Below are 27,127 nucleotides of genomic sequence, written 5' to 3'. Positions count from 1 at the left end.
TCAATTGCAGTAACCTTTTTTCTCTCCAAAAATATAGCTATGTTATGTCAAATATTTGACATAAATCATAATTGACAATTACATGCTTTCTGTTTGTAGCATTCCTTATTAGTAGTAGTATATAGTAGTAGAAAAAAACAATAATGCATTAAGTCATCTCTGCACTCTCTGAAAACAAGTAAGAATTTGCATTAAAAAAACAGGTTGTTTACCTTTTTATGTTGTGAAAGTGTTGATGATTGTCTATGTTGTTGCCTAGTAGTGAGTGTGTGTAAATCACCTATGGAAACAAGTAGAGGGCTTAGCTACTCACATGACTCATGTAGGTCATTGCAGACATCTCTTTATCAACTATATTTTGTTTGCTTAAGAATCCTCCTGCCAAAAAGACGTGCACAGCCACTGAAGGTGTTCGAAGTAGCTGCTGCTCAAATCTTCAGATCATGTCATGAAAAAGCAACCAATTTAAGAGACAATTCCACTATCTAAACCCATGTAACTCTTTATTATCTGTGTCCAACGGCTAAGTAACTGGTGCTGTAGCCTGCATCCATAAGAACCAACTTATGCTTGATCCAAAAATGTGGTCGGAGGCGTATGGATGGTGTGATGCAATTGAGAAGCCTCAAGAGGCAAGCAGTGGCCAAATTGCGCTCCGTACTGCACTGTGCGCCTCAAATTTTGTAACAATGAGTAGGGCTCCATATAGCTTCGCATTGACATGATTAGTTGATGGTAGGTGCGGGTATGAGGTCCTGCATAAATACAAACTCACTTGACAACTTATTTCAGAGCAGCTCTGAGATGCTTAGGGAAGCGCAAAAACTATGAATGCACTGACTTCTGCAGAGGCCATATCAAAGGCGCTGGCTGCATGGTCATTCTGACGTCTGCATTGGCAGCGCAGCACTACGATCAGCATTTACCGGCTATGCAAGTCAGGGCAGTCATACTTCTTGTGCTTTACGGGGCAGCGTAGAGCTGTTGTGAAGGAAATTGTCAAGTAGGTGAGTTTGTGTTTATACAGGACCGCCCGCCCTCACCTACCATCAACCAATCATGTCAATGCAGAGCTAAATGGAGCCCTCTGCCTTGTTACAACAGTTAAACATTTGGCCACACCTTGTAGATTTTTTGTCTTCTGATCTAAACATCTTTGATCTATAAATCAACAATAACTGAAAGCAGATTCTCATGATTAAAAAAAACCTAAACAAGTAATAGTTTATTCTAAAATGCAGAGCAAGGCAGAATAGCCAAAGTGACCCCCAAAACGTTGCAAGAAGAATCGTAACAATACGCAGCACAGCGCAGATATATTGTTCTTGAACACACCTCAAACTGAGTCTGACAGCAAATATGGCGATGTCCATGAGGAGGGCATTACTGCCTCTGCATCGGATGAGATTCAGCAATTTGAAGGTATTATTTGAGAGAATGTGGATTACATTAGCTATAAATTACACATAATTCATTGAAATGTTGACTGCTCAGCCCCAGAAAATGGCACCGAAAAAAGCTGTAGGTTTATAATCAGCAGTAGCTAGCTAGCTAACCTAGCTAAACCCAGCAAGCAGATCTTTTTAGAAGGCAACTCTTGCTAAAACACTCAATTTTTCAACTGACTAAGTTTTAAACCAGTTTAGCTACCTCGCTAGTTTATACTCATTCATCAATCACCGTAGCTAACCTAAAACGCGTGTAACTCAATAAGATGTCATAATTGCATTTTATAACACTGTTTTCTTCAGTCTCTTTGACTAGCGTCATCAGATTTTTGTATTTATGTCCAAAACCAAGTTGTTTGTTTATACTAAATGCATAAACGAAAATGTTCTCGAATGTGCCATCACAGTATGATATTAACCATGCAATAATAACCAATTGATAATGATGTGCAATTCTCTTATCTCCATGAATTGCAAACCACATGAACAAAGTGTGCTATAACCTTTATGCATAGACTGGTACTCCATAGTTTCTTATCTAATCCACCTGCTTTTCCCTCGTGCAGAATGCAGAGGCTTCGCTGGAGGTACGGTATCCCCTGCCCTTTGTTGTCCCGGTAAGGACCAAGAAGCGCTACTTCATTCCCCCTGCGGTGGGGATAAAAGGGAAGGCGGCAGTCGCGGCAGACCAGGAGGCCAAAGCCAGAGCGGCAGGTGTTGTCCTGAGGCAGGAGTACATGGAGAGAGCCATCAACATCGCCTGCACTGGTACAGACCTGTTTATGTGCATTCATACACTTTTCAAAATGTCAGACAGTCTGGCACTGCTGCTGATGACTGCATATCAGCGGTAGTGTAAGACTTATGAGCCATTTTGAGAATACATGTTGCAGACTTGTTCTAAAAGCAAGCTAGACCAGTACAGTATTAGCATATACATTATGGTCATGTTAAAGTTCCAACCTTCAGTTTGTTGTACACAGAATCAAAGTTATGAGGGTTGCCACTGTTACAATGAAGCAAATAATATACATAGTCACAATAAACAACATCTCTCTCCTTTCCACTACCACAGCGGGAGTGTTTGACCCCTATATCCCCCCAGAAGGTGATGCTCGTCTCTCCAGTCTGTCCAAAGAGGGTCTGAAACAGCGCACAGAGCAGATCAAACAGGGTGCTGCCTCCCAGCTAGCGTGAGACAGTCTTCCTGTGTCCCACTCTAACATTGACCGCCGCCCCATTGTTTATCTTTTTGTAGGATATTGAGTGATCCTTCCTTATCTTTCACACACACTCAAATACTCCCAGCTAGCAAAGACTGTCTGTCATGTACTCCTTAGATATTCTTACTCTCTGTTAGTATTAGACTTAGAATGAGTACCTATTTGTCTCTTATATTGCATTAACGTCTTTGGCATTGAAACAAACCCGGTTACACTTTAAACAAACTTTTATAAAGGCTTTATAGTCCATTCATGAAAGCCTAATAAAGGGTTTATGAAGGCTTAAAAGTTGTAGTTCATTTAAAGTGGGAACACCAAACCTTCTCTCCACTGCAGGATACGCAAGATCAAAGAGCATGACGCTGAGTTCACCACAAAGGCGTTCCCAGTGAAAGCTCAGGAGATCTTCGTTGACGCGCACAACGCTCTCACACAGTAAGAGATACACTCACTCTCATATGACCCAAATCAACTGCTCCCTATCCTGCTTACACTCTTGGCTACCAGGCAAAGATGATCTGTGAAAGGGGTGAGTGGTGTCCCCAGTTATTCCAGTGAGGCATTTCTAATGGAAGTGAGATAGTGACTCACTGTGCTCATGATGGATATATTGCTTTCACTGATATAGCTTGCTGTGAAAGTCTGTTTAGGCTCATCTTGTTTGTAAATCTGAACTACCTGATTTGGCTTAGTTTTTCGGGTGGCTCATTAAGAAAATTCAACGGTAACTTGAAACAGTCTAACCAGGTCTTGTCTTGAAGTTGCCTAGGCTAGCTAGTGCTAGCCACCTTCTTTCGCCAATTAGCTTCAGCTGATTAGTGTGTGACCGTGGCGAAGTTGGTTTGACATTGGATAGCCTGGGGCTAGTTGGTGACCGTCAATAAATTATACAATGTAAATGGGACAATATTTTCATTTTGTGTATCTTTTAGTTGTCTCAATAAATGCTTTCAATATTTGTGTATCAATTTCTACAATTTATAGTTTGTCATTGAAATAAGGAGCTATTGACATTTAAAATATTGTCCCATGGACATTGCATTCAGAAAGTATTCAGACCCCTTGACTTTTTCCACATTTTGTTACGTTACAGCCTTATTCTAAAATGGATTATATACTCTTTTTTTCTCAACAATCTACACACAATACCCCATAACGACAAAGCAAAAACATAAAAAGCAGAAATACCTTATTCAGACCCTTTGCTATGAGACTTGAAATTGAGCTCCTGTGTATCCCGTTTCCATTGATCATCCTTGAGATGTTTCTACAACTTGATTGGAGTCCACCTGGGGTAAATTCAATTGATTGGACATGGTTTGGAAAGGCACACACATGTCTATATAAGGTCCCACAGTGGACAGTGTATATCAGAGCAAAAACCAAGCCATGAGGTCGAAGGAATAGTCTGTAGAGCTCTGAGACCAGATTGTGTCGAGGCACAGACCTGAGAATGGTACCAAAATATGTCTGCAGCATTGAAGGTCCCCAAGAACACAGTGGATTCCATCATTCTTAAATGGAAGAAGTTTGGAACCACCAAGACTATTCCTAGAGCTGGCCTCCCGGCCAAACTGAGGAATCGGGGGAGAAGGGTCTTGGTCAGGACCAAGAACCCGATGGTCACTCTGACTGGGAAACTAGTCAAGATTGAGGGAAAGATGAACGGAGGAAAGTACAGAGAGATCCTTGATGAAAACCTTCTCCAGAGCGCTCAGAACCTCAGACTAGGGCGAAGGTTAACCTTCCAGAAGGACAACGACCCTAAGCACACAGCCAAGACAGTTCAGGAGTGGCTTCGGGACAAGTCTCTGCATGTCCTTCAGTGACCCAGCCAGAGCCCGGACTTGAACCCGATCCAACATCTCTGGAGAGACCTGAAAATAGCTGTGCAGCGACGTTCCCCATCCAACCTGACAGAGCTTGAGAGGATCTGCAGAGAAGAATGGGGAAAAACTCCCCAAATACAGTTTTGCCAAGCTTGTAGCATCATACCCAAGAAGACTCAAGGGTGTAATCACTGCCAAAGGTGCTTCAACAAAGTACTGAGTAAAAGGTCTGAATACTTATGTAAATGTGATATTTCAGGTTTTTATTTTGAATAAATCTGCAAAACTGTCTAAACCTGTTTTTTCTTTCTCATTATGTGGAGATTGATGGGGGAAAATGCATTTAATACATTTTAGAATAAGGCTGCAACGTAACAAAATGTGGAAAAAGTCAAGGGGGCGGAATACTTTCCGAATGCACTGTACAGTGTGTATTTTACCGATGGTCCCTAACTAGCCCCATAGGTATATCAAATGGTTTTTTGAAATTACCATGGGCATTAATATCTGGTCGTGTGCAGCTGCGCTCCAAATTGATGGTTACTTTTGGGTGCTGCCAGCTTTTGGCATGTGGGCAGGTTTGAAGTAAACACAACCCAAGGAAAACTGTTACAGTCCCATTCATTCAATGACATAGCAAAAATGCTATCTCGCAAATCTCCGTTTTGGTCGAGACTTACTTGATGACCAAAATGATCCTATTTACACTTTGTAGTAAATTTTGACACCAGAATAAAGTTTTTGCCATCGATGCCACAGGTCGCTATCAAAACAGGAAGTGGCTTTTTAGGGACAGTCGCTCTTAAGTGTATCACCCTTCTTCTGTCTGTGTTTTCAGGTTTAACAAGGAGAGACTTCACTCCCTTGTGACAGAAAGATGTTACCCTGTGAGTTCTCTCTCCTTCAGGCAGTCATCATCACCAGTACACTTGCTTAACTGTTATTGTTTATACAATACACAGGCTATTTATTTCACCATGTATATTTATTCTCAGTTCTATTTGCACTGATACAATCCCAGTGTTATCATGTCATGAAAATTGCTGCTGCTGCAAATAGTGTGTGTGTGTGTGTGTTGCACTTTAGGGTTGTGCGCTATATAGATTGTCATACCGTTTCTGTACCGTACTGGGGTATGCGGTGTTACCATAAGTGTACACATGACGCTCTGTTTTTAAACGCTCAAAACAATTTAGGCAACAGGGCTCTTGATCCTGGAGGGAGTTGAATGTCTCTGCTGTAAGCAAGAAGCTTGATCTTGATGACATCTAGCCAGTTAGCAAACCAAATGCATAGCTGCAGCCCTGACTTGGATATCATTTCTTTGACATTTCTTAGTTATAAGTAGTGGGCTAGCACATACCGACCTCACATGGGCCCAAGCCTATTGTACTTAATTTTACGGTACAGAATTAACCAGGTATTTTACAAAGAAATAGTATGATCAAATGTTAATTATACTTGTAACCTATGTTATAACCTACAAGTTACTTGTTGTGTTTTGTCTTTGGGATGCTCTTTTAGTGAGCTAATGCCATCTAAGCTGTCTGTCCATCCTGTGCAGGAGATGGTGAGGGGGAACCGCTACAAGACGCTGCGGTGGCATTTCGTGGAGTCCCTGGAGCCGCCCAAGGTGGTGCACGCCCGCTGCCCAGACATGGTCAGCAAAGGCAACTTGTATGGGCAGGTTACGGTGCGCATGCACTCCAGACAGGTGAGACAGACAGTCGCAAACACACGGTCTGTCACTCCGCAAATGGTCGTCGTCATGTTGGAATACTGTCACCACGAGCCTTTAAACAAGTATATAACACACAGGTTGGGTACTATGGAATCCCACATTTTGAAACGTTAAAAGGAGACAATGGCGCTACGCTTAGCTTTAGCTATAAGGGTCTGCATTTATTTATAGACTCAAACATTCACATTGCATTAGCATAGTAGTAATGAGTGAACCAATTACTAATGAGTGAACCAATTACTAATGAGTGAACCAATTTAGTAATGAGTGAACCAATTCTCTCTTAACTCATTCTCTTTTCTCCCCCCCCCCTACCTTTTCCTGCCCCCTGAATCTGTCCCACTCTTATGGCTGAATGTAACCACTCTGTTTACATCATCGTTTCACCATTATCCTCAGTAAGGGTTGTGTTACCTTGTTGTGTTACCTGAATTAACATCATTCCTAAATGGTTAACTTGTGTGTTCTGGTGGTTAGACCCTGGCTGTCTACGACCGCTTCGGCAGACTGATGATGGGGAGCGAAGAGGAGCCCAGGGATGTGCTGGAGTACCTGGTTCTGGAGAGGCACCTCGTCAACCCATACGGCATGTGGAGGTTACATGGCAAGATAGTACCAGCCTGGGCCCCAGTGAAGGAACCCATCGTCAAGGTGACCTTTCATAGGAGTCTATAGCAAGTTTACTGATTTTAAAGGGGCATGTCACAAATTAATGTGGTTAAAAAGTGGCGATGTGCCCCTTTAACACTGTTTACCAAAGGGTTGATTAGAAAATAATTAGACGACTAATGAAATTCCTGAGTACATTTTCAGTTCATTACTTGAACGGATTTTAAATGATTTTTAATGTACTGAATCTCTGTTATTTACCATCTGTGTTTTGTCTCAAGACAGTTTTAGAACTGGCCTTAGATTTCTCAGTAACTTGTATGGTACACAAAAGTGAATATGAGAGGCCATTTGTCTGTGGTTGTAATTCCTGCTCACTGGCTTTTGTTTCTTCTGTTTCAGACTGTTATGATCCCTGGCCCGGAGCTCAAGCCAGGCGAGGAATTTGAAGAGCTCAACTATGAAGTGCCCAAGCCTAAGGCTGTGCAGTGGCACAAATAGACCACAGTTGGGAGCTGTAATTCTGGGCCAACACATATGTTCTCATTTTTTTTTCAGAAACCATGAAGCTACATTTAGTTTTCTGCCTTTTTATATAAAAATACACTGTTTGTTACACCTTACACTTGTATATCTCAAACACTTCAAATAATCCACATTGTCCAGATCTGTAGAGATTGTATGGTTTATTTCAATGGTGAATATATAACATGTTAATTTAAAAAAATACAAAAATAAAATGTCCCATCTCTTTTTTCATACCTTTTTGGATTTCAGTGAATGTACATTTATATCAGAATAATCTGTATTTTTCATCGGCAATACATACAAAAATAACTGAAATCAACAGAAATACTTTTCAACATGCATACAAAAAGGATGCATTGTGTAATGATGATGGTATTTGATTCTATTTAACAAAAAGACATTGCACACCCATTCAAAAAACACCTTGCATGCAGAAAAAAAACACTCACAAAACGAAGTTGGTCCATTGCGGATAACACGAGGCAAAGCATGAAGACGATCTTACCACTGCACAAAATTTTCATTTTCACTGAATGAGGAGATATATGGATGGATGGATACATTTGGTAAATAAAGCATGGAAATGGTGAATAAATCAATGACAAGGGCCTTATGTACAGTTTTAATGGGACTATACTGAGGTGCAGTTGTTTTTAGGGCAACTGTTTCCAAGTTGAGTTGTATGTTTTAAAAAAAGAATGTGAAAAAAGTTTGGGTCGTGCATCTTCAAAATGCACACACGTATTTTTTTTAAATATGTATTTATTATTTCACTAAAATTGCTATTGTAAATTATTCAAAATAACAGATTATAGCTCAATCAGTATTGAATTAGAAAGATTTTAAGTTCTCTGTTAAAGTTCGATGTGTTATATTATTAATATTAGCACTGTGCCTGTGGGGACGTGATCATGTTGTTGATCTACAGGACTGACATTAAATTTGATGTCCTTGTAGCCACGACTGTCTAATTGACACAATTGACTTTGAAAAAGCACAGATTTATATTACAGCTGGAAAGCTGTCCTTAACGTGTTTGGAATGTGTTTATAGCAGGCAACAAAAAGGACATGCATCACCACCATTGTAATCGGTGATTCCCAAAAATGCTGGATGTGCTTCCCAGTTAAGCTGATGGAGCACTGGTCTAGTGTAGATTATTTCCCCGTGTGTCTATAAGGAGTTATCGTAAGGTTCGGGCTGTTATTTTTTAAAACGCGTTGTCAACCTTTTACAGCCATGGCGATGGGGTTTTAACTGTGTGATTACGGAAGAGCACATTGTCACTTATAAACACACAGAGACACAAAACAATATTCATTATCTAAAATTTGGTCAAAGTGGAAAGAAGAAGAGGGACTGCATCCAGATACTTCCTCTGATTGAGAACCTGGGAGGGGGGGGGGGGGGTGTACCTCTGGTGGGCAGAGCATTTGCAGATCCTGGCCCAGGGGTGTATTGCTTGTGAAGCAGTGTCTTTCTGGGGAGTGTTATGGATGGACAGTCCAGGGCGCCTTTGCTACATTCAGGTGTGCAGAGGTCATGTCCGATTCATTACCCCCTGCTATAGGACATCTTTGCACAGTGACCCAGTCAGTGAATCAGGTGTAACCACCCACTGAGAAATTCTTGTTCCAGCCAGTAACTGACAGGCCTGGCATTTACAAGTCGGATGGGAAGACGAAGGCTTCTGCAGCACTTTCGGCATCGTCTTCCTCCTCTTCCTCTTCAGGAATGTTTTCAGGATCCCATGTAAAAATGTCAGAGTTATTGTCGTGTTCTGTGATGGATGAGGGGGATGATGGTGGTTTGGTCTCTTCCATCTCCCAAGGGCACATAGCGTCACGCCGAGCCAGGGGCACGTTAGCTTTGGCTGCCTCTGCCCCCTGCGTGCTGCCGGCTGCAGGTTCTGCAGCGTCACCCTGTTCCATAGAGAGTGCACCCTGGGTCTCTGTGACGTCCTGTCTGCCACTGGCAAGGATAGTTTCCTCTTTCTCTGCAGACTTTTCTGGTTCATCAGTTTCCCATGAGCAAATGTCTTCTCGGACACTTTCTTGCTTTTTTATCTTCTCTGGTTCTATAGGATCCCTGGTCTCCCATGGACAAATGTCTGCCTTGGTGCTGTCCTGGATTTGAGTATTTTCTGACTCTTCAGCTGGACCAGTTTCCCATACACAAACATCTGCCCGAACACTGTCTTGCTTTTTCATCTTTTCAGGTTCTTCGGGGACATCAGTTTCCCAAGGACAAATATTAACTCGAACACTGTCTCGTCTTTTCTCTTTTTGTGTTTCCTTGGAGATATCTGCTTCAGTACTGTCTTGTCTATTTGTCTTGTCAGTCTCACCAGGTTCCCAAGGACAAACATCAACTTTGACACCATCTTTCTCCTCTGTCTTTTTTGGCTCCTCAGTTTCCCATGGACCAACGTCCGTTTGAGTGCCATCTCGTCTTTTTGTCTTGTCTGGCTCATCATTTGCCCCAGTTTCCCAAGGACAAACATCTGCTAGAAGGCTGTCTTGTCTTTTAGTCTTTCCTGTTTCTATGGAGACAATAGCCGGACTGCTGTCTTGCTGCTCTGTTTTCTCTGGTTTCTCAGTCTCCCAAGGACAAATATTTACTCGGACGCTGTCAGTCTTTTTTGGATCAGCTTGAGTTCTGCCTTGAGTTTCCCAAGGACAAACATTTGTACAAGGGCTGTCTTTTCCATCTGTCTTTTCTTGGTCACCAATGTCCCATGGACAAATGTCTGTTTTTGCCACAGTGGTCTCCTGGGAAAATGATCTTTTGGTGATCTTTATGGTTATGGGTGGCATTGTACTCTCCTCTTCCCAAGGACAAAGTACTGTCAAATCTTTCTGTGGGTCAGGGAATTCCCATGGACATGCTTTTGCTAAGGGGACACTTAGTTTTTCAGATGCAGATTTAGCTTGCTCTGTGCTTTTTGTTTGTACATCTTGTTTCCCCATGCTTGCCGTGTCTGTTGGTTCCCAAGGACAGACATTCTCCCGTTCACCGTCTTGGGATGTTGGTGTCTCTTCAGATTCCCATGGACAGACATTGGCATGTATTGACTCCTGGCATTTTGGTGGCGCATTACGTAATCCCTTGTCCCCCTGTGGATTAACATTTTCATAAATTATCGGCACCTTTACTTTTTCAGGGAAGGAATCCCCCACATCCCAAGGGCAGACATCAACCCGTACACTCTTTTGGGGTTTCAGGCCGTGAGAAATCTGTGGGGTTTCATCAGTTTCCCAAGGACATACATCTGTTGCTTTCTTGTTCAGACCCTCTGGTTTCTTCTCAGACTGTTTGGAGGTAATTGGGATGGCGGAAACATCAGCTTCCCAAGGGCATACATCTCCCCGGACACTCTCCTGTCTTTTAAATACTCCTTCTGATTCCCAAGGACATACACTGACACGTGCAGGCGCCTTTGGATCCTCCTCTGGTTCCTCCACCTCCCACGGGCAGATGTCTGCTGTGGTGCTCTGTTGTCTCTGTGGGGCCTGCTGGGAGGAAGCAGGAACATCCCATGGGCAAATCTCTGATTGGGAAAAACTCAGAGCAGGCCTAATTTGGCTACCTCTTCTGTGAGTGGAAGGAGTCTTAGCTGTGCTATGTGCAGTGTTTTCCCTTGAGATGAACACGTTTTCATACACACTGTCCTTTTGCATGTCCTCTGAGTCCCAGGGATAGACAGTGGACTGTACAACCACTATTCTCCTAGGACTTCTTTCAGAGGAATCAATTGAGGACAGTCTGATTGCAGCCTGTTTCACGAGGACAGGTTTCACATCTCCTGTTGTCATACTTCTTTTTTGCTGTGTCCTCTTGTCTACGCTTGAAACACCACATTTCTTCTCCAAGTTTGAAACACTTCGCGATTTTGCTTCTGCGCTTGAAGTGCTTGGAGTTTTTAATTTTAATGCTGCGATGACGGCGATGGCGGCAACACTCCCCTGGGTCTTTCGTGATATTGAGTCCTGTTTCTTTACCGTATCTCCTGCTGTCTCCTTTTTGGCCTTTTCCTTGATGCTTGTATCCACAGATCCTACGAAAGATTTGACAGAGAGCCATTTCTGGGTGGAAGTGCGGAAGGAGAAGACCCGCATGTCGTTTGCGGCCTTTGGGGACCCAGGTACACTAGTGGAGATGGGAGCCTGGGGTCTCGGGGACTCGCAATCTGCCTCTCCCCCTTGTGAATCCCCAGCAGGACTTTCTGCTGGGTTAGGAACTGGTAAATGGTCCCAGGGGCAAATATGTTTCAGTATTGGTGATGATATACTCTCTGGGCTCTGTGGTTCTTCCTCGGAGGGAGCAAAGGTAACGTGTGGCTGGTTCTTATTGGCAGGGCGTTCCTCCGTCAGCTCCCAGGGACACACTTCGGCTTTGTCATAAGACTGGGATTGCACAAGGGCACTTGAGGTCTGGTCCTTGATAGCGATATCCTGTTGGGACTGCCTTTGCTCGCCTGGAGTATTTCTGCCTACCCGGTAGGTGTCTTCCAGACTGTGGGCTTTACTGGACGCTAAACTCTGTGACTTGTGTAGCTTTGTAGGTCCAGGAAGCAGGAGATTGTTATCGACTGTAAGGTTTTGGGCACTGGCCGACTTACAGACCAATGGTGCGATGTCCAGCGAGTCTGTCTCAGAGCGCTGTGAGCATCTCTTAGCTAGATTCGCCCTTAACATGGTGTCGTGCAAGGAGGGGTCTTTATCGGTTACATAGTCATAGTCACTTTGAGATTTACGCAGCACCGGTGAAGGCTGCTTTACTGATTCATCTTTGTAATTTATGCTAAAAGTATCTGGCGCTCTCTTACAGGACTCGGAGTGCGTAACATCCCTGCTGCCCAAGTTGACCTCTTTGCCGTCACGGCTGCACTGTCGGCTCATGGACTCTGGGATCTCAGTGATACGCTTTATGATGGACCGGCCCAGCCCGCGCCGAGAGATGCGCTTCTTCTGCAGGTGGGGGTTGTTTGCTGTCATCTTCTTGGTCTTGTGGACCTCCAATTGACCATACAATTTCTTCAGCTCATCCTGGTGCAGGTCAAAAGGAAGAGAGAAGGAAGGATAAAGGGAATTAGGGAGGGTATTGGTATGAGTGAGCAGAGGGAAAACCATTGGGAACAGTAAGTTGGGGAAGAGTTATTGTTAAGGACAAGGAGAGCAAGTTTAGGGAGAAGAGAAGGGGCAGGCGGAGGAGAAAACAGGTCAGGTCTATGCCAGGCCATATATTGTGAAATACACACAGGTTTATAATAAGTTTATAATGAAAGTCGAATTGGTTTTAAATTAGTATAAAGTAATCCTACAAATGGTTATAGCAGTAATTCAATGTTTATAATTGTTTTATTTTACTAAGGTTTAAATTCTATTTAATAATTTCTTCCCGTCTTGGCCTAGACAGTGCCTGAATAGAAATGGTCACTTAGTAAGGGTCCAGGGCAGAAAGGGAGTTTACCCGAATGTCATCGGGGTCCAAGCTGTGGTCACTCCAAACTGCTGAGGTAAAACTGCTGTTGAGGTACGAGCCGGATCGCCGCAAGTCTACCTCATCCTCATACACCTCCTCTGCAATCTCCTCTTTCCCCGCCCTCGACACATGGAGGAACTACAGAATACACACAGAGAGTAGTTATTATGTGTCAGACACAGGTTTATACTTACATTGCTTGTGGAAGAAAATTGCCATGTACCTTGGGTATGAAGAGCAGGGCAAGTGTCACAGTGATGGTGACGTGCGTATGGATGAAGAACAGCAACAGCATCCAGTCAGGATGCAGAGAGGGCATGACAAACCTAAGGAAAATATAAAACAGGAAGACATACAATATGCGTTTCTCGTGGTGAATAAGCATGTTTTATCCAATGATGTATATAAACCCCGGATTGCTGATGCTATGTATTGGCCAATCAGAGGCTTTGAAGCCACCGGTCAGCCATATTGGCACTCCCCAGAAGAAGCAGTCCTCCATAGGAATTAAATGTTTCAAGGACAAAATTACATGAATGTAGGTATTTTTTGTTGTAGTGGGAACAGTAACAGAACTTTACAAAAATGATAATTTATTAAGGAACATGTTATTTATTTATTTTATTTTTTAAAGGTTTAGCTCACATAATATAATTGAAAGTATGCATTGTGTCTGTAATAAAATAAACGTATTGTACAAAAGACATGAATAAATACATTTCTACAGCTTTCAAAATATTTTTCACAACGGTGGGGGAGTGCCAAGATGGAGGTGCAGTGGCTTCAAAACAGCGCCCCCTGTGACTCATCTAGTGTAGGCCTATATACTATAAATCATTGGCTTTATCCGGTTTACTGCCTCTGTTTAGAGCCGAGGATCATGTACGCTGGTTACCGTAGCAGGTGGAACATGGAGGATAGCAGCAGCTCGTTGTGTATGGCGATACCTATGTAGCGAGGCTCGTGGAAGGCTGAGGGCACTGGCTTCACTGCACTGCACAGTAAACTGCCCCAGCACAGAAACATCAGCTCGGCTGAGTCAGACAAAGAGACAGGCATAACGTTTATACTCTTCTCATACACAAGTAGTGTCAGGCAGTAATGTGTTATTTTGTCTGGGTTGTTGAGCTCAAAATCATGTTTGTAAATTGATTTTTACCTCTGACCTCAATCAGGAATGTGATTTGTAGCCAGACAGAAAAAGCCAAATCGATAACAGTAACATTCACTGGATTTTTGGTTTTGGTCATTAGGTCTACACAAGAATGCCCGTGTGCTGGAGTTTATCTTTTAAATATAGATTATTTTCTCTGTATCACCTGGAAAACACCAACAACCCTCTTTTTCAATTAGATTTATCCACTCACCCACGGCCATCATGTAGTCCCAGCGGTCTAGGTCACAGAGGCTGAAGCCCTGACCATCCGACGTGGTCGTCATGATCAGTAACGGAACGTTGCGGTCACGGTTCTGAAGAACGCCCGCGGTCCACGCACACAGGAACCAGCTGACGGTCACAACCATGACTCCCAGCAACCTCAGCAGGTGTATGCTGGACATGTAGGGCACTCTCTGGGCTGTGCGCGACAGGAACACCTTGAGAACCCTGTATGTGTGGGAAGTTGACTTGATGTTACTCGTTCCTCAGAGATAAACATACACAGACACTTTTTTGACACATTTTGAATGACATTACAGCATACAAACTGATCTGAGTTCAGGGAAAGAGCTCATAACATTGAGCGACCTGACTATAGAGAGGGGATACCCGTGCGGTGATACTGACGATACGTGAAATGTAGTAGTGAGAGAGTGCGGTAGTACAGACCTATATATCTTCAGGGTTACCGTTCCATAGACGATGGCAAAGCCCAGAAGTCGCACCCAGCGAAGCAGGATGCATCGGAAGGTGCTGGGCTTGAAGTACATGATGAAAACCTGAGGGGGAGAGATAGAGAGAGGCATTAGCAGATGATCTATCGCGCAAAATCACTCCCTGTGAGCTTAGTTTACCTTGTCGTTGTAGTTACAATAGGTAACAGGCTTTGTGGATAAAAATAATACAGGACCATAATTGATTAGAATGTGTTTAAATAGAACATTTCTACCTTCCTCAGTGGAGAGACACATTATGCACTTATGCACTTAGTAATCAGGAACGTGTACAGAAATGCGCAGTGTACAGGACTGTGTGTGTACATGAGTGGATTTGTATGTGTGCTCTAGGTCGGTGACCGCCGCAACAGTAGATCAAATGGCTGGAGGGCTAAAGGGGGCGATGTGTGACCCCCCCCCCAGGTGATGCCCTACAGAGATGAGAGAACCTGTCCCTCGGTTGCCCTTTTGTCTGGGCCAACGCTCCACAGTTACAGCAGATTGAAAGGAATTTCACCTTTGTGTCGGCCTTTTAGCGTCTGAATCCCCCATATGTGTTTCTTTAGTGCATCTGTGATAGCGTAGTGAAGTGGGAACACAGCAAAGCTCCTCCGTTTTGAACGGAGGAAGGGAACACATTAATATGTGTATATCGCACATATGTAACTCAACCTTGTGTTCTAGCGAGCGAAGTAATATGATCACAATGCCCCCATCATTTACCATTGGCTTGAACGGGATACTTTGATCAATGATTCAGGGTAGATACATGTGTGAGTGAGTTGTGCAACTGTCAAGTACTCCCGCCGAAGTTGGTCCCTCTCCTTCTTCAGGCGACGTTTGGCGGTCGAAGTCACCGGTCTTCTAGCCGTCGCCGCTCCACCTTTCATTTTCCATTTGTTTTGTTGTGTTTTTCCGCACACCTGGTTTACATCCCCTCATTACTCTATGTGTAGATTATCCTCTGTTCCCCCCATGTCTGAGTGTGGTTTTGTTAGTTCGTTACATGCGTGACGCTACAGGCTGGGTTTGCGCCGGGTATTGTAACCCGTGGTTTTGTTATTTTGTATCTATTTGTGTGATTTGTGCGCTATCGTTTTTTTTCCTTGGGCCGGAGTGTTGTGACACAGTTGCGTCTGGCTGTTTTCCTCTGCCTGATTAAAGTGTGCCTGTTCACTCATCTCTGCTCTCCTGCACCTGACTTCCTTCGACCAGTTGCGCACACTCTGACAGCAACGACTACTTAATTGGGATAATGAATCACACAAGTGATTGATAACCTATTGCCGGCCATCGAGTAAAGCAGAATTATGCAATGAATACATTGGCTGCTTCCCAACTGGCACCCTATTCCCTATATAGTGCGCTACTTATGACCAGGGCCTATACGGGTGCCTTTGGGATGCAACTTTCCCCCTCCCCACCACCAATCTAAATCCTCCATTACGATATAATCCCCAACCCAACGCAGTGATCTGAAAAGAGCGCTCTTATCTCCACACTCACTCGCTCATATATTATCTCACTCACCGGGAAGTACAGGAGCAGAGAGCCAAACAGGATGGTCTCCAAAAGCAGGAGACCCGATGCCCGAATCCTCTATAGGGGGAGGTGAGATAGACAGAGGGAAGGGGGAAAGGTGAAATGGAGGGGGGTAGAGAGGAGGGATGGATGTGGGGAGAGGGAGGGTGAGGGGGAGAGATGGGGGAGGGCAGAGAAGAGGGAAGGTAGAGGTCAATGGCGAGAAGGATGCAGTTGATGAGGGTGGAGAGGGAAGGGGTGGATGAGGGAGAGAGAGGTGGAAATGGAGATTGAAAGTGAGGGGAGGGGGGGGGGGGGAGGAATTGAGGAAACGTGATTGGTTCAGTATGATGTGCTTATCTTATAGTGCTTTGATTTCCGATGTCTCTGTGGACCATTGCTGCTCCACGTTTAACCATTTAGCTCTACATGTGTTGATGTATGCAGAGACTAGGTCCGTGGAGCACTATCTTAGAGAGGAAGAATGGCCAGGGGGAGGTACAATTATACTAATGCCCCTGCTGTAATGTGATGATACATGAAGATTATACAGGTAACTGACAAAATAAAGGAAACACTTGAGCAAATGAGGGGTACAAGCACATTACTGTTCAACAATTTGGGGTCAGTTAGAAATGTCCTTGTTTTTTAAAATAAAAGCACATTTATTTTTTGTCCATTAAAATAACATCAAATTGATCAGAAATACAGTGAAGACGTTGTTAATGTTGTAAATGACTATTGTTGCTCGAAACGGCTGATTTTTAATGGGATATAGGCGTACAGAGGCCCATTATCAGCAACCATCATTCCTGTGTTCCAATGGCACGTTGAGCTAGCTAATCCACGTTTATCATTTAAAAAGGCTAATTGATCATTAGAAAACCCTTTTGCAATTATGTTAGCACAGCTGAAAACTATTGTGCTGTTTAAAGAAGCAATAAAACTGGCCTTCTTTAGACTAGTTGAGCATCTGGAGCATTAGCATTTGTGGGTTCGATTACAGGCTCAAAATGGCCAGAAACAAATAACTTTCTTCTGAAACTCGTCAGCCTATTCTTGTTCTGAAAATGAAAGCTATTCCATGTAAGAAATTGCCAAGAAACTGAAGATCTCGTAAAACGCTGTGTACCACTCCCTTCACAGAACAGAGCAAACTGGCTCTAACCAGAATAGAAAGAGGAGTGGGAGGCCCCGGTGCACAACTGAGCAAGAGGACAAGCACATTAGAGTGTCTAGTTTGAGAAACAGACTCCTCACAGGTCCTCAACTGGCAGCTTCATTAAATAGTACCCGCATTCCATCATGCTTGTATAAAATGCCCAGTTGGCCATTAGTTTGGTTACCATGGCGAGAAGAGATCTCAGTGACTTTGAAAGAGGGGTATCAAAAGAGTATAGGGGGTTTAAAGTGTGTGTGTGTGTGTGTGTGTGTGTGTGTGTGTGTGTGTGTGTGTGTGTGTGTGTGTGTGTGTGTGTGTGTGTGTGTGTGTGTGTGTCTCAGTCACCAGATCTCAACCCAATTGAACACTTATGGGAGATTCTGGCACGGCGCCTGAGACAGCGTTTTCCATCAACAAAACACCAAATTATGGAATGTCTCATGGAAGAATGGTGTCGCATTCCTCCAATAGAGTTTCAGACACTTGTAGAATCTATGCCAAGGTGCATTGAAGCTGTTCTGGCGGCTCGTGGTGGCCCAACACCCTATTAAGACACTTTATGTTGCCAATTCCCTTTATTTTGGCAGTTACCTGTATGTTGGCCTTACTGTATCTGATATTGGATAAATGTATTCATTCGTAAGCTGTCACATAGAACATGGCTTAAGATTTTCAATTCATGTTAACACTCAGGGCTCATATTCAGAAGGATTCTTAGAGTAGTGCTGATATAGAATCAATTTGGCCTTATAGATCGTGGTGAATAATATTATATGGACAGGGAGGACCTGATCCTAGATCAGCACTCCTACTTTGAGACGTTTTTTAAATTCAAGCTCAGAGCCCTGAGTTAGGTATTTCCACGTTTCTTATCTAGAGTGACAACGACTATGATGAGTAATGACAGAAGACGTCAAGATGACTAGATTAGCTATGATAGAGCCACAGAGCAGAGTTTCAGCATATTCTATATGCAAGGAAGCAATATTCTAGCACTGACAGTGTTTCAAAAGAATGAGGGAACAACTTAATTGTTACTTTTAGCAGAGCTTCATATCAATTTCCTTCTAATTATCGACTCAAGTAGCACTGCGAATAAACATTGAAACTTGAAGACTAGTGAGATCTTCATGATGAAACAAACAGTTAACCATCAATGATGGCTTGTTGTAGAAGTTGCCCCTAACCACAGATCTAGAATCATATTTCTCTACCATTAACCTTAACTGTTAGAGTTACTCCAGAGGTGTATTGATTAGGCACCACACGGAAGAAAGCATAATGCAACAGCGAGGGATTACCTTAACTTGTCCAACAAGAAGCACTCATTTAAATGTTCCGTTGCGATACATTTTGCTACAGTGTACCCTAATGAATATGACCCTCTCACCCACTAGAACTCACTCACCTTGCTGCATCTGAACTGGTAGGCCACCAGCATGCTGATGAACACCAGCAGCATGAAGAAGCCCTGGACGGCCAGCACCCCGGCTCTGAGGAACCAGTCCTCCTCTACCCAACAGGGAGAGCCGTCCTCGCAGCGCCTGCAGCCCGGCCAACAGGGGAGACAGATGGGAAGGGCCGGGTAACACACGCCACCCCCCTCCTCACCGCTGCCGTTCAGGGCACCACCTTCTGTATTAGACACGAACGGGGATAGAAACAAAGACAGCTGGACAGTGACGACAATGAATCTTTAAGTATTGTCTTAGAGCTGTCTTTGGCTTACAAGTCAAAAGATTACATCACATTGACCAGGGTCTTATATAAAGTAAAGTTCTTAGACAAACATTGAATAGAAGTGTTCTTGATTATTTGAATACATCCCAAATGGCACCCATTTCCCCACAGGGTGCACTACCCTGTGGACTCTGGTCAAAAGTAGTGTACTATAAAGAGAATAGGGTGCAATTTGGGATGCAACCTGTGTGTCTACTTTACCGTCCATTGGGGGGCTGTAGTATCCCTCTTTGCAGCGACAGCAGTACTGGCCCAATCTGAATCCCTGGCCTGTGATTGGCTCACACTGGAAGGTAGTAAAAGCAGTGGGGATTAAAGTTCACATCATAGTACAAGGACAAGGGTAGTTTGGATTTTGCTCAATCATTGTCCCTGATTGATACCAAGGATGAATAGGGTCCGTGAGGTGTCGAGTTTGACATGTCTGTATTAGGAGGACTTTATCATTATTGCAATATCCCCACTCCACACCTGAAAGGGGAGCTCCTAGAGGAATGAAAAACAATTCAATTGCAAGTAATAGTTTTTCTTTGGCATATCTGCAATGTTTCCATCTGTAAACAGCTGTGGACGTCAGAAAAACCAACACAACCAAGGCATCATTATCTGCTGCTGCTGTAATATCAGCATTTCTGTGTGAAAATGGCCCAAAAAACACTGTTCTCTTGTTATGATAAATAGGGCTTTGTTGGTATGAATTGTTACAGTTAGGTGACTGTATTTGCCTATGCCTGATTGGACTGACATGCTTGGCTGTTCTCGAGTTAATGGAGATGGAGTGTGTTCCACATGTTCTCTCAGCCAGCCTGGTGTTAGTTTCTCCACCATGATGGTTCCCAGCACAGCTGCACTCAGTCAAGGAAACACCCATTTGGACGTTCGCCTCTCGCCTCCGTGTTAATCTAAGTTAAAACCTAAATGGATATGTAATGCTTCGCTACCAAGAGCATTATCCCTTTTCTACCAGTGAAATCCCATATGCACACACACGTAGGACGACACACACACACACACACACACACACACACACACACACACACACACACACACACACACACACACACACACACACACACACACACACACACGTCTACCTTCAAGTACATGTGCAATCCCACATCAGGTCAATACAGACCTAATTGCTTGCTCAAAGTAGCAACGGTCATCTAAACTGTTAAAAGGTTTCAAAACTATTATAATAAATGCAACAGTTGGACAATGGATGAAGATACTCCTAATGTTTTGAGTTTGTATAATCCGTGAGATATTGACTGAATTAGAGTTCAGGGATTTTGGTGGGAATTCAGGTATTCCATTTTATTGTCAAATTTCACTTTTCTTTCTTAGAATGCACTCATTCATATACATTTACTTATAGTATCAGGTATTTTTTTATTATTATATGTACCTAATTTGCATAAATACACCAGACGTATTTGCAGATATGAATAAATTACCACAAAAGGGGAGGAACAGGGCTGCAACCACCAGACACTTGCTCTGTCAACCCTACCTGCACTGTCCGCCTCATTTATTACTGTTGTTGTCACGTTCTCTTGCATAATTCAACAAGTGTGATAATAGCAAGATACCCGTAGATGAAAAATAAACACGCTTGGCTCTAGATTACACCTACAGTATCTAAACATACTTTACATTGTTGGCGAGATCAGACATAATATCACTATAATTCGAGTCTTCATTTTCTGAAGTTGGTTTCACTTCAGCGCATCTAATTTGTAAACATTTCAACTGTATTAAATTATTACTTTTTTCAATTCCACAAACAATTAACACCCATCAAAATAAGGTTATTTTTCTTCTCTTTCTTGTGATGTAAGCGTCGAGACGGTGTGTTAAATCCCTGACGAAGCTTTAGCGTTCATTTAGATTCAACAGAAAGACAATGTATCCCATTGAGCCCATGACAGCCATTGCCGGGGTGTGTTTGACAGGTCAGAACAAACATTTCCACGGTCGTAACGTTAACGGGGAAAAAACGACAGGCACAAGCAAGAGTATGAAAGAGTCGGGGGATTCAAATGAAAGGTATCAATCCAGCGAGAATTAAGTGACAAGTGGATTTTCACCCCTCAAACACAGGAAATAGATGCCTGAAAAAGACAAATCCTCAGGTGGGCGGGGCACCCCTCAAACACAGGAAATAGATGCCTGAAAAAGACAAATTCTCAGGTGGGCGGGGTAAACGCGTTTCTACTTAAAGGGTTAAATATTTGTTTGTTCCATGGATTTAACTGAACTCAGGCATGAAGGTAATTTCATTCTCAGATGGAGATGGCATACAAGTAATTAATAAGTCAGCCGGTTGGTAGACATAGCATGGACCTGCACTTTAAAGCCTCATGATGTACATATCCTAAATGGATATGTAATGCTTCGCTACCAAGAGCATTATCCCTTTTCTACCAGTGAAATCCCATATGCACACACACGTAGGACGACACACACACACACACACACACACACACACACACACACACACACACACACACACACACACACACACACACACGTCTACCTACCTTCAAGTACAAAGTGAAAGTGAAAGACACATCTGTTTGCCTTTTGAAAAAAACTGATAAAGGTATCAAATCACTTGATTTAAGTGTAGCTAGATCATAAAATCATATAGATTAAATACAGTATTACATTTTTTTTTTTAAATAGGTTTTAATGCAAGTCATCGCTTCCCCTTTTAAAAGAGGCCTTAGCCCGCAATTAAACATGAATCAATGAACTCCTTTTGTAGGAAATTAAATAATCTCTAATAAAACATCCCCTTCTACCTGGAAATCAATCTCTCTCTTGTTCCACCTCTGACCTGTGTCTGGATGTTCCATGAGGGGACAGGATGAGACTAGAGAGGGGATGATGCTGATGAGATTGAGATATGGGCGTGCTCCTGTGTTCTGTTTCTGCCTGTCAGATGAGTGATGGGTGCATGGGGATTGGGGGAAGGTTGTCGTTCATGGCTGGATTATCATCTTAATCCTGCAGATCATCCCTCCACCACCCAGCACAGCTATCTTTAAACAGAACGGTGGGATGAGAGGGAGAGGATTGTGTCGGAAAGGACAGATGATGATCAAACAAGAGAAGGGGAATAAATTGGGGGTGAAGGTAAAGGAGGAGCAGAGGAGGACAACTATGAATGGATGAGGGGTTGAGTGGAGGATAAAAATGTAAATGAAGTAACAGGTGAAGGATGGAGATGGAGAGAGAGTAACGCTATTTAAAGCGTTTCGGGTTGATGAATGCATTTATATGAATCATATGATGTCACAATACCCATTACTACTATTTAAATACTGCCTATATGGTGACTTACAAAAGTGTATAGGTTAGGGTTTGGAGTATTGTAGCTTATTCAACTCAACTCCACCATTTACGATGGAGTTACGCGGTGACTAGTGTGGATGGCTCAAAAACGGCAGTTTTTAGACCCCAAAGAATAGCCCGCAATTACACAATACATTGTTCTGTGTAACTGTGGGCTATTCGTTGGGTGATTTAATCAGCAGTTTTGAATCAAATCAAATCAACATTTTATGTGACGTCGGAGCTCCAGTACCCTCAACTCCAATGTAAATCGTGGAGTTGAGTTTAGCCAGTTAGGGGTTTTTGCCGTCTCTTGTGACAGAGTAGCTGGCCAGCCCACTCAATGTTTGGTTCTAGGAGATTTAGGGCTCAATTCAATCAGATCCGCTTTAGCAGACATCCGCATAGCGGTTGTTTTGGCATTATCGGGGGTGGAAGTGCGTTAGAGCGGTCAAATCCACAAGTGGAATGTGAGCTCTACACCTCGATTAGGCTGATAGAAATCCTCATAATTTTGTTGAACGACTTTCAATTTGAACGTAATTATGTATATGTAGGCTACACTTTCTCGTTCTCAACTTCTAATGCAGGGGTTTCACCAACGACGAATTCAGCAGGAGAAGTTGTGCCCCCATTCATTTTCACCGAGGGCATGCAGAGAAACGGGCGGGGGATGGTGAGAAGGTGAGCGGCGAGAACCCTGCTAGCCGAGCGGTAGAAAAAAGTTGAGCTCTGCTCTACTTTATAAAAACTTCAATCAAAGCGAAGCATTATCAAGAGAAGGTGTGGCCTTTGGTCAAAAACCCACTGTAATGCGGATGGGATGGGTGTGGCTTCGTGGCAATGATCAAGAGCAGCTGCTCACCGATTTGACAGCTCCAACGCTGTCACCGGCTAACGCTTGATCTGATTGAATCTAGGCCTTGGTCAGAGACAAGAGGTTCTGTAACTCTTCAACAACAGTTTGAGGTTCCAGTTACGTTTTTTTCCAGGGCTTAAATGTTTTGAGAGTCTCTTTACCTCCATGGTGGTGCGGTTGCACTGGTGTGTGTTGGCAAACCAAGCGTCCCCCGTGGCACACTGGTTCACATCAAAGCCCTGTACGTTTACATCCACACGGATTACACCCCTGGCACAAGAGCGCGCGCACACACATACACACACACACACACACACAAAGAGACACATCCATTTCAGTAAAAGAGAATATCCTGGAAACTAACTGGGCACAAACAAATAGCAAATAGCAACATAAACAACAGGACCTTTTATGGGAACAAATATATTATTATTGTAATTGAATCATCCGTATTCAACTCTATCGCCTGGAGCTTGACATTTTCTCTAGATCAACCTCTTTGGCCTTTAAAAGGGCCTTACTTTGAAATGTCAGATCGTATCCAGCAATGGGTAATTCAATCATATCTGCTATTTCAAATGCTTATCAAAGTATCTCCAGTGTGGCTCTCTGGTTACTACTATAGGCCCTAGTACTGCTGGGGCCAGATATTTTTAGAGCCAGGCACGAAACGTGAATTATAGCCTACTGGGGGAAGGAGTAGTGGGTTGGAGCCATCATAGTCCTTGATGATGGTACTAAACCTATCTACCTCAAATGAGGTCATCAGTATGAGACACAGAGAGAGACATGGGTTTGTCCAAATGGCAGCCTATTCCCTATGTCGTGTGCTATTTTTGACCAGGGCCCTCGCCCAACTCGCCCTGGTCAAAAGTAGTGCACTATATAGGGAATAGGGTGACACTTGGTCAAAACCTATATAAGCAATAGAGTGCCATTTTAGACACAGCCAGGGCCCTGACTGACCTGAACTCAGGGCTGAGGTCGGGCTTCAGGCCGTAGAAGGAAGTGGATAGGGTGAGCAGCCAGCCCGGCAGGAAGCGGCCGTCCTCACACTCTAGGAATGGCCCGTTGGCCCAGCGCACCCCGCTGCGATTGGTCACGTAGCTATCGCCCTGCCCCCATTTGGGTGTGTCCAGGGTGCTGAGGTCATTGAGGAGGACTCTTTTAGATAGGGCTGAGGTGGGCTGGTTTGAAGAGGCGGGAAACTTGAAACTGCTGAACCAGGTGTCGTCGGGTGCGGGGGCCGGGAGGTGCAGACTTTCCCATTGGCTAGAGAGGTCCTGGAGGAGGATGTTCTGGTACCTGGGGGGTGCAGGGTTCCGGGAGGCGCGGAGCACGAGCTGGGGGGCGGTGGAGGCTGGGTCGGCGTCAAAGGTGAGGAGGGCCTGCCGGATGAGGGGGTCGGCCTCCAGAAGGGCGCGCACCATGGCGTGGTACCACTCCATGTCCTCTCGCACACTGCTCTCTCGCAGGTCGCTGGCCTGGAGGATCATGTTGAGGAAGTTGGCCGTGTTGGCCAGGGCGTCCATGGACGGTCGGAGGGGGCCATAGAACCCTCGTGGCAGGGGGCCGTTCTGGCCCGTGAGACTGTACGCCCGGTCACACTCCACTATCTCCAAGACGGAGTCGTCCCCGCTGTAGAGAAAGGCCTCTGCCGGCGTCCAGTCCTCCTCTGGGGCTTCCGAGGGGGTCGTGACCGACCCTGAGGGATCAGGGCTGTAGGGGGTGCCCGACTCCCCTGTAGCGCTCACAACGGATGACGTTGGGTCCTCTGACTCGGCTGTAGTCCCCAATTCAGAAACTATGCTAACCTGTGCTGAAAGAAGGGGTGTGAGCAGCAACAAGAGGAGCCAAACAGGGCCCATTCTCAAATCCACTCCCGTTGGGGGGGCCATATAGTAATACCTCCCTCTTTTATAATCTCTAGTCTTGACCTTTTTCAAAATCCTCAAATAAATGTCACATTTTGGCCGAGGCTTGGAAAGCCTCATAAGCCTCTTCTCTCATCTCTCTTTATGTCTCTTCTCCTTCTCTCCAGTTGTAGTCGTACAGGCTGAGGTGCTCCAGCAGGTGTCTACTGTAACGACAAGGGGGAGTCGATCATCTGTAGCACTGTCTCAGTCAGACACACAACACACCGTGCTCATTTGTGCCTCATAATCACACACTCCTCACACACACAAACACAAACACACACACACACGGATAAAAATCATACTCTCTACCTCCGATGGGAACTGGAGGAATCCAACTTGTGTTCCTGGTTAATCCTGCATGTCAGTGGGAGGGAGAGGGAATTGTTGGGAAAATCCAGTGGCGTTCCCGCTCAATCCCACTACCATTCCCATCATGTCCGCAGTCAATCTGCCTGTTACTCCCATGTTTGTATTCCCGTTTCCCGACGACGGGTCCCCGGTGAGAGCAGCAGCAGAGCAGTGAGAGACAAAACCAACCGAGATTAGAGAGAGAGAGGTGCGCCACACTCCCAGCCCGAAACAAGCGCTAGCGTGTACGACAGGAGGAGGCAGAGAGGGAGGAGGGGAGTGAGGGAACAGCCCAATATTGAGGGTCTGAGGCAAGGTGGGGCGGTGAGAGAGAGCAGGTGTAGTAGTGTGTGGAAGGGGAAAGAAAAAGAGCGGCTTTCCTCTGTGTCTCTCTCTCTCTCTTCTGCACTCCTCCTTCTGTCTGCCTGTTACATTCTTGCTCGCTCCACAGTTCCTCTGTAAAACATCTCTCGCTCTCACTGTCCACTCTCTCTCTCTCGCTCTCTCTTTCTGACTGACGGTGATTACCCCTGCTCCTCAACCTCTACCCCCTCTCTCTCCCTCTCTCTCTTTCTGTGATTCCCCCTCGGTATGCTGCTGGAGATGCTAATGTAACTGTTGTGCCTGTGGAGTGATGAGAGTGCACATCTGTTGGCGGCAGGGACTGCTGTGTATGTCTGCGTGTGTCTCTGTGTGTGTTTTAGTGTGTGTGTGTGTCTGCAGCGCAAAGAGGAGAGAGGATGATGCGGGATGAGGGTTAATCCGCCTGTATTTGGGCATCCATCAAAATCGTGCGCTCGATGGATTAACCCCTGGTGTTCCAGCGGGGTCAGCCAGGAGAGTGGACGAGGGACCAGGCTGCTCTTTGATCCTCCAGGAATATGTACACAGTGACACACACTGCCAGGGAAGTCAGGGATGCTATAGATATGATGATGCTTTCAGCTGTATGAGGTGTGTTCACAAATAGATTACCGGTGTCTATTTGGCGAACAGGTGGAGATAGATTCACATTGAGTGTCGTCATGTGTGGCTATAAAATGGGAATCTCCCTTATCATACGATTCAGTATTCATCATCACTAAGAATGAGGGAAGGAGGGTGTGTGGGAGAGAAGGAGAGAGAGAGGGAGTGTTTGTGTGTGTGAGAGGGAGTGAGAGAGAGAGAGAGAGAGAGAGAGAGAGAGAGAGAGAGAGAGAGAGAGAGAGAGAGAGAGAGAGACACCTCCCACTCCTTCTTATATCTCAGTGATGGAGCAGACAACTCCAGGCTCTGGGTGATGCAGGCACATCCTTGTTTCGGTGCCATGGCAACGGGCTTCTGAGAATTTTCATCCATTCCTGTGGGTCGCCTACCCCCACCCAGGACTGCAGAGCAGGGGAGGTTCTGCAGTGGTGTGGGAAAGACAATGAGGCTGCACAGATGTGTGTGTGTGTGTGTGTGTGTGTGTGTGCGTGTATTTAAGTGTGTATAGTCTGTGTGTTCACATGTGCCTGTGCTTT

General features: G+C 44.5%; 2 protein-coding genes across 2 annotated transcripts; one reads left to right on the top strand and one right to left on the bottom strand.

Annotated features, from left to right (window-relative positions):
• The first annotated feature begins 1,170 nt into the window (after positions 1-1,170).
• mrpl45 (mitochondrial ribosomal protein L45) lies at positions 1,171-7,609 on the top strand. Its single transcript, XM_029624651.2, has 8 exons — positions 1,171-1,422; positions 2,015-2,216; positions 2,524-2,641; positions 3,008-3,106; positions 5,339-5,387; positions 6,065-6,214; positions 6,719-6,892; positions 7,253-7,609. Exons 1-8 carry the CDS (start codon positions 1,360-1,362, stop codon positions 7,349-7,351), a joined length of 954 nt encoding a protein of 317 aa, XP_029480511.2. The 5' UTR covers positions 1,171-1,359; the 3' UTR covers positions 7,352-7,609.
• Positions 7,520-26,817, bottom strand: gpr179 (G protein-coupled receptor 179). The gene is made up of 12 exons (XM_029624650.2): positions 25,587-26,817; positions 24,325-25,438; positions 23,520-23,628; positions 19,362-19,446; positions 18,829-19,055; positions 16,268-16,336; positions 14,691-14,800; positions 14,230-14,468; positions 13,758-13,896; positions 13,086-13,188; positions 12,851-13,000; positions 7,520-12,426 (listed from the first exon to the last, which is right to left on the bottom strand). The coding sequence occupies exons 2-12, from the start codon at positions 25,350-25,352 to the stop codon at positions 9,040-9,042; spliced, it is 5,646 nt and encodes a 1,881-aa protein (XP_029480510.1). The 5' UTR covers positions 25,353-25,438; positions 25,587-26,817; the 3' UTR covers positions 7,520-9,039.
• Positions 26,818-27,127: the final 310 nt, after the last annotated feature.

The sequence above is a fragment of the Oncorhynchus nerka genome, linkage group LG21 (genome assembly GCF_034236695.1).
Source record: "Oncorhynchus nerka isolate Pitt River linkage group LG21, Oner_Uvic_2.0, whole genome shotgun sequence".
NCBI classification, from domain to species: Eukaryota; Metazoa; Chordata; class Actinopteri; order Salmoniformes; family Salmonidae; genus Oncorhynchus; species Oncorhynchus nerka.
The sequence above is the reverse complement of the archived record's forward strand: the minus strand, read 5'-3'. Positions and strand labels throughout refer to the sequence as shown.

Bases quoted from the DNA above. Each gene is read 5' to 3' on its own strand.
- gpr179 (XM_029624650.2), bottom strand. From the start codon at position 25,352: ATGAGGCTTTCCAAGCCTCGGCCAAAATGTGACATTTATTTGAGGATT. The intron at 19,056-19,361 runs GTAAAGTAGACA...TGTCTAATACAG, and splicing joins CTACAGCCCCCCAATGGACG to AAGGTGGTGCCCTGAACGGC. The intron at 12,427-12,850 runs GTAAACTCCCTT...GACCTGCACCAG, and splicing joins TGGACCCCGATGACATTCGG to GATGAGCTGAAGAAATTGTA.
- mrpl45 (XM_029624651.2), top strand. From the start codon at position 1,360: ATGGCGATGTCCATGAGGAGGGCATTACTGCCTCTGCATCGGATGAGA. The intron at 2,217-2,523 runs GTACAGACCTGT...CCACTACCACAG, and splicing joins CATCAACATCGCCTGCACTG to CGGGAGTGTTTGACCCCTAT. The intron at 5,388-6,064 runs GTGAGTTCTCTC...CATCCTGTGCAG, and splicing joins TGACAGAAAGATGTTACCCT to GAGATGGTGAGGGGGAACCG.